The sequence below is a fragment of the Scylla paramamosain genome, unplaced genomic scaffold (assembly GCF_035594125.1).
Source record: "Scylla paramamosain isolate STU-SP2022 unplaced genomic scaffold, ASM3559412v1 Contig3, whole genome shotgun sequence".
In the NCBI taxonomy this organism is placed as follows: Eukaryota; Metazoa; Arthropoda; class Malacostraca; order Decapoda; family Portunidae; genus Scylla; species Scylla paramamosain.
The window spans coordinates 3,205,001-3,212,571 of NW_026973668.1; the positions used below are offsets into that span (position 1 = coordinate 3,205,001).

Here is a 7,571-nt window from a genome sequence, read left to right on the forward strand (position 1 = left end):
TTTTCAAATACTGTAACCATTAATAATAGGTTGATGGGAAGTTCAAACAACTTTATATTCTTTTGCTTTCTTATGAACTCCCTCAACTTATCCTGGTTTGTGGAGGTGCAGTATTGGAGCGCAAACTCCGTCCTCCCAAGGGCAGGAATCCCCTTGATAGATATCTCCGACTGCTTATAGTCCTGTCGCGTGCGGGCCAAGAACTGGTGCACTCGCTCCGGTCGTGAGGTGGCGAGAATTGAGAAATTTTTGTTATATTTAGTTGTATTCAGAATATTAGTGACGAGCTTTTCAGAGGTGCTGTTCAGCTCGTCCAGACCATCGATGAGGAAGAGCACTTTACAGTGCTTTAAATAGCCAATGAGAGAATTGTTATGCACTTTCAGACAAGAGAGATTAGGCGAGAGGGCCAGGCCCAGGAACATCTCCAGATCTTCGGCATCTGTGTCCCGGCACACCATCCTGAGTACAATGTCGTACTCCTCCAGGTGTGTGACGCGGCGGTCACACTCTTCCTTGAGCCACTCCGACAAGATGAAAGTGAGCAGGGTGGTCTTGCCACTCCCGGCGACGCCGCTCACCACAGCGAGGCGTGGCCTTTGGTCCTCATCAGGCTGCGAGCCCTGAGACTCTGCTGTTACAACTTTTAAAAGATCTAACGAGTCAATTTCTAGGGATGTGGGTTCTTCAAGGACAAGATTTGAAAATACAGTCTGGATGTGGACCCATTCTTGGGACACACTGAGGAAGGACAATGGATAAAATTTTTCAAACTGTTTGTAAATTTCTCTCAGGTGACTCACTGACTCTTGCTTAAACAAATGAAGCTGTTTATCAAAATTCATCTGTAAGATGACCTTGTCAGTAAAGGCCTGCAATATATCTTGTATCTGCGTTGTTATGTTGTTACTGACGCTTGTGGTCTCATCGTCAGAGACATCATACCTCTCCTTGATGGCCTGAAGGGCTGTGATGAAGAGGCTCTTGAGCTTCTTAACTTTGTCCAGGAATTGCTGTTCATCTGTCATCTGAGGCCTTTCATGCACACAGGTGTTTCTTTCGTCTTTGATCTTAGTGAGCAGGCCCTCCATCACTGTATCATCTTGCCAGCATTTATCACTGGGTTCTGCAACATTTTCACAGGCCAGTCTGATACTCTTGTAGAGCAGTGTTACATCAAAGCTTTGGCACGAGGGGTCTTCAGCAATCTTTTTTTTCTCATCGGAGTTAAACGCTTTCCTCCTCTGCTGACCGTTCAGCTTGTGGTAGTTGGCCGTCGAGGTGACTGGGGAATTCTTCAGGTGGTCCAAGAGAGTGACGGAGGCGGTCTTGTTTGTGCCGCATTTCAGAGCATAAGAGAGCACGGCTCCTCCTGCATCCATCAAGATGCACACCAGTTTGAGATGTGAGTAGTCCACTTCCCAAGCGGCAGCGGCAGCGGCCATGGCAGTGCTTCCTCACCAGGGCTCCTCACACACACTGCTCTGCAATCAAGTGGTTGGAACTCTGACTTCTATTGTGCAACAAATGAATCGACGGATATATATATATATATATATATATATATATATATATATATATATATATATATATATATATATATATATATATATATATATATTTTTTTTTTTTATCTATTTATTTATTTTTTATGTAGGAGGGACACTGGCCAAGGACAACAAAAATGCAATAAATAAAAAAAGCCCACTGAGATGCCAGTCCCATAAAAGGGTCCAAAGCGGTAGTCAGATATTGAAGGATAAATGTCTTGAAACCTCCCTCTTGAAGGAATTCAAGTCATAGGAAGGTGGAAATACAGAAGCAGGCAGGAAGTTAAAGAGTTTACCAGAGAAAGGGATGAATGATTGAGAATACTGGTTAACCCTTACATTAGAGAGGTGGACAGAATAAGGGGTGAGAGAAAGAAGTAAGTCTTGTGCAGCGAGGCCGCGGGAGGAGGGGAGGCATGCAGTTAGCAAGATCAGAAGAGTCCTTAGCATGAAAATAGCGGTAGAAGACAGCTAGAGATGCAACACTTGCAGCGATGAGAGAGAGTCTAAAGACAGTCAGTTAGAGGAGAGGAGTTGATGAGATGAAAAGCTTATGGTTCCACCCTGTCTGGCAGAGCAGTATGAGTGGAACCCCCCCAGACATGTGAAACATACTCCATACATGGACGGATAAGGCCCTTGTACAGAGTTAGCAGCTGGGGGCTGAGAAAAACTGATTGAAATTGAGAAAAATCTGGTTGAAATAGAGGAGGGAAAGAAGAAGCAAAGTTATTGGAGATATTTTTGGCTAGATGCCAGAAATCACGAGGGGAGTTAGATTTTGAAAGGTTTTGACATTTTCTGTTAATGAAGGAGTTTTTGGCTAGTTGGAGAACAGACTTGGCATGGTTCCGGGCAGAAATATAAAGTGCATGAGATTCTGGTGATGGAAGGCTTAAGTACCTTTGGTGGGCCACCTCTCTATCATGTATAGCACGAGAACAAGCTGTGTTAAACCAAGGTTTAGAAGGTTTAGGACGAGAAAAAGAGTGAGGAATGTACGCCTCCATGCCAGACACTATCACCTCTGTTATGCGCTCAGCACACAAAGACGGGTCTCTGACACGGAAGCAGTAGTCATTCCAAGGAAAATCAGCAAAATACCTCCTCAGGTCCCCCCAACTAGCAGAGGCAAAACGCCAGAGGCACCTTCGCTTAGGGGGATCCTGAGGAGGGATTGGAGTGATAGGACAAGATAAAGATATGAGATTGTGATCAGAGGAGCCCAATGGAGAAGAAAGGGTGACAGCATAAGCAGAAGGATTAGAGGTCAGGAAAAGGTCAAGAATGTTGGGCGTATCTCCAAGACGGTCAGGAATACGAGTAGGGTGTTGCACCAATTGCTCTAGGTCATGGAGGATAGCAAAGTTGTAGGCTAGTTCACCAGGATGGTCAGTGAAGGGAGAGGAAAGCCAAAGCTGGTGGTGAACATTGAAGTCTCCAAGAATGGAGATCTCTGCAAAAGGGAAGAAGGTCAGAATGTGCTCCACTTTGGAAGTTAAGTAGTCAAAGAATTTCTTATAATCAGAGGAGTTAGGTGAGAGCACAGATAAATTTAGTATGAGAGTGACTCTGTAGTCGTAGCCAGACGGTGGAAAACTCGGAAGATTCAAGAGCGTGGGCACGAGAGCAGGTTAAGTCATTGCGCACATAAACGCAGCATCCAGCTTTGGATCGAAAATGAGGATAGAGAAAGTAGGAGGGAACAGAAAAGGGGCTACTGTCAGTTGCCTCAGACACCTGAGTTTCAGTGAGGAAAAGAAGATGAGGTTTAGAAGAGGAGAGGTGGTGTTCTACAGAATGAAAATTAGATCTTAGACCGCGAATGTTGCAGAAGTTAATGAGGAAAAAGTTGAGGGGGGTGTCAAGACACTTAGGGTCGTCGACAGAAAGGCAGTCCGACCTGGGAACATTTATGGTCCCCTCCCCAGATGGGGACTCCGAGGCTGGTGTAGGAGTCGCCATGATGATTTTAAAATTTTTGAGTGAAGGGTGTGTGTGTTATTAGGTGCTTGTAGTTTTGTGTGGAGGAAGAGAGTTGTCTTTACTGGGTTTAATGATAAGTTCACAGCACCCCCTGAACAGTGCTTTAGAGGGATAAATAACTATTGTAAACACAACGGCCTTATCTGCGTCCAGCAACCAGTGACGCACCACACTGCCAGAGTGTGTGGCAGGATAAACTTCCTGTGTAATTTACTACCAAAAAAAAAAAAAAAAAAAAAAAACTATAACGCGGTATAAAAGTGCGTGAAAAAAGATGAAAAATGACGAACTGTTTTGACAGTATAGAGGTGTTAAGACACGGGTATAATTCTCTCTCTCTCTCTCTCTCTCTCTCTCTCTCTCTCTCTCTCTCTCTAAGATCCTGTAAGATCAAGATCACCCCAAGGTTTAAGGCCTTGTTGCCGATCCAAAGGCCTGGATTAGGAGTGATCCCGATCTCTCTCTCTAAGAGAGAGAGAGAGAGAGAGAGAGAGAGAGAGAGAGAGAGAGAGAGAGAGAGAGAGAGAGAGAGAGAGAGAGAGGTGTCGCACACACACACACACACACTTGCTGGCCACTCGGTAGGAAGTTGTCTAGAAAAATAACTACAACAACAACAGCAACAATAAATCTCTAAAAGAGGATGACCAAGACTCAGTGAGGAAAGACAGAAGATCACCAGTAGAGCGGCCTTGACGGAACCCATACTGGCGATCAGACAGAAGGTTGTGAAGTGATAGATGTTTAACAGTCTTCCTGTTGAGGATACATTCACAAACTTTAGAGACCCAGGAAATTAAAGCAAGAGGACAGTATATTGTTCTTATTCGTGTTACACCATCATCTTCATCTCTTCTTCTTCTTCAACTTGCCTTTCCAACTCTAATTTTATCTTACACACACACACACACACACACACACACACACACACTTGCTGGCCACTCGGCAGGAAGTCTCTCTCTCTCTCTCTCTCTCTCTCTCTCTCTCTCTCTCTCTCTCTCTCGTTGTAATTATAATAATAATAATAATAATAATAATAATAATGATAATAATAATAATAATATTATTATTGTTATTATTATTATCATCATCACACACACACACACACACACATACACAGACGTAACTGAGCGTTGCTTCCTTCAGTTCTTCAAAAGGCTCACACACGCCACATCCTCTTGAACTTAAAGAGAACAAGACTGATAAACAATTGGCTATTAGCGCTGTGTGTGTGTGTGTGTGTGTGTGTGTGTGTGTGTGTGTGTGTGTGTGTGTGTGTGTGTGTGTGTGTGTGTCCTTCCTAAACAAAAACGATGATGTTTCTCTTGTAGCTAAAAAGAGGATTTTGGATGCAGCCTCATGTCAGGTTTATGTTCTGGGTGTAAGTCTTGGCTAAATGGTGACCTCTCACTAGTAAAACTTATATATATATATATATATATATATATATATATATATATATATATATATATATATATATATATATATATATATATAAGTTATGTCTTAAAGAATTAGTGGGTGTTAGAGAAACAAGTTGTGACGAGATGTGTTGGTGTTGATGTTGTTGCGTTGGGGTATCCGCCAGTGAAGGAGCTTGTTGGAAGCAGGAAGAGAAATTTTTGAAGGTGTGGCAAGAACGTTGACACGTGACTGACGACCCTGACTTGGTATTTCATGACAGACATGACCCTGGCGAAGCTGTGGCATCTGTACAGCATCATACCTCTTTGCGAGTCGTCAAGAAAAATAACGTTTAGGGAAATAACCCTGACTCAAAGGTGCGTGATGTGTGCACTCATAGGCATGGAGGTAGCGGAGGCATCTGAATGTTGTCTGGCCGCTTTCGCCTGTCAACAGTCTGCAGGTGGAACAGGCAGGGACGTGGCCGCCTGCCCTGGAGGAGCCGTTGTGTTCCTGTGCACTGGTGCAGACAGAGGCTCACGGCATACAACACTGCCCTTTTTCACATGTTGGTGACGCATATGGATTCGCTAGCCTCAGTAATTTATTCTGCGGCACATTTGACAACACAACTGTGTGCTTCGTTGTAAATTCAGTCCTGGACTTGTATTCCCAGAATCAGTCACAAGATGCAGCCAGACCATGCGGTACACGACACACCATATTGTCTTAAGTGTTTCACTCTGCTTCTTCATACATCACCCACGAGTATTTTTGTGTCTATGGACCATCATTCCATGTCTTCACTGGATATTTTATTTGTATATATCTTATTATTATTTTGTTCTTTGGTAATGTTAATTTATTCATTTATTTATTTATTTTTTATTTAAAACATTTCAAGATTATGATCTGGGATGGACCCATAAAATTGTTGTTTATTTTAAGTTAATGTGGTTAATAAAACTATTTACTTATGTATCTGTGTGTACACTGCTCACCTGGAGACGCCACACCACCTTCTCTGACGAGGCAGGCGACGCACAGGGCGCTCACCCAATGACTAGAGTCACAGCACAGAGGCGAACACACACTGCCTCTCATCACAACACAGACAACACTAACGTTATTCCGGATGTCACTGTGGACGTCGGTGTGTCCGCTAGGCGTACCACTATGTGCATGTGTGTGTGTGTGTGTGTGTGTGTGTGTGTGTGTGTGTGTGTGTAGGTTTTAGTGCCATATATTTGTTTAATTCTTCCTTAGCGACTATCTGATCTACTCGTAATTGCCGAGTGTCCATTGTTGTTGTTGTTGTTGTTGTTGTTGTGACAGGAAAGAAACTGTTGTGTCTCCCGCATGGTAACGCTTCACACTTTTAGTCTGAACGCGAGTTGTTTCCATGTGTACTACACTTTTATGCTTTCCTTCACAATGCGACTCACACACACACACACACACACACACACACACACACACAGACACACACACTACAATAACGGCAAAAGATAGCAAGCGATGCAACACTGTGGTGATAAGAGAGAGGCTAAAGACAGCCAGTTAGAGGAGAGGAGTTGATAAAATGAAAAGCTTTTGATTCCACCCTGTCTAAAACAGCGGTATAAATGGAACTCTCCATACATGTGAAGCAAACTCCATACATGGACGGATAAGGCCCCTATACAGCATTAGCAGGGGGGGGATGAGAAAAACTGGCAGAGAAGTCTCAGAACACCTAACTTCATAGAAGCTGTTTTAGCTAGAGATGAGATGTGAAGTTTCCAGTTCAGATTATAAGCAAAGGACAGACCGAGGATGTTCAATGTAGAAGAGGGGGACAGTTGAGTGTCATTGAAGAAGAGGGGATAGTTGTCTGGAAGGTTGTGTTGAGTTGATAGATGGAGGAATTGAGTTTTTGAGGCATTGAACAATACCAAGTTCGCTCTGCCCCAATCAGAAATTTTAGAGAGAAGGATAGAAGCCATAGTATGGTAGTTTGGAAATCAAAGCTTTTGTGTCAGACTCTTTTGATATGTCTAAGGCAACAACAAAAGTTTAGCTAAAATCCCTAAAAGAGGATGACAAAGACTCAGTAAGGAAAGCCAGAAGATCACCATTGGAGTGGCCTTGACGGAATCCATACTGGCGATCAGACAGAAGGTTGTGAAGTGATAGATGTTTAAGAATCTTCCTGTTGAGGATAGATTAAAAAGACAGGAAAGTAGGCATAGGAAATTAAAGATAGGCAGGAAATTAAAGCAATAGGACGGTAGTTTGAGGGATTAGAACGGTCACCCTTTTTAGGAACAGGTTGAATGTAGGCAAAGTTCCAGCAAGAAGGAAAGGCAGATGTTGACAGACAGAGCTGAAAGAGTGACTAGGCAAGGTGCAAGCACGGAGGCACAGTTTCGGAGAACAATAGGAGGGACTCCATCAGGTCCGTAAGCCTTCCGAGGGTTTAGGCCAGCGAGGGCATGGAAAACATCACTGCCAAGGATTTAATGGGTAGCATGAAGTAGTCAGAGGGTGGAGGAGAAGGAGGAACAAGCCCTGAATCATCCAAGGTACAGTTTTAGCAAAAATTTGAGCGAAGAGTTTAGCTTTAGAGATAGATGTGACAGCAGTGGTGCC

General features: G+C 43.5%; 1 protein-coding gene across 3 annotated transcripts in view; it reads right to left on the reverse strand.

Annotated features, from left to right (window-relative positions):
- LOC135096158 (uncharacterized) overlaps positions 1 to 6,078 on the reverse strand; it is a 14,204-nt gene extending 8,126 nt beyond the window's left edge. Inside the window, exons 1-2 of one of the 3 annotated variants that reach the window (XM_063997472.1) lie at positions 5,942 to 6,077; positions 1 to 1,484 (exon numbers count right to left, since the gene is read on the reverse strand). The exon at positions 1 to 1,484 is cut by the window's left edge and continues 1,080 nt beyond it. In XM_063997472.1, coding sequence (XP_063853542.1) covers positions 1 to 1,445 — 1,445 coding nt within the window. In that variant the 5' untranslated portion in view covers positions 1,446 to 1,484; positions 5,942 to 6,077. Of the gene's footprint in view, positions 1,485 to 5,941 lie in introns of all 3 variants that reach the window. The other 2 variants (XM_063997470.1, XM_063997471.1) reach the window with 2 other exon arrangements.
- Between the last annotated feature and the right edge of the window lie 1,493 nt (positions 6,079 to 7,571).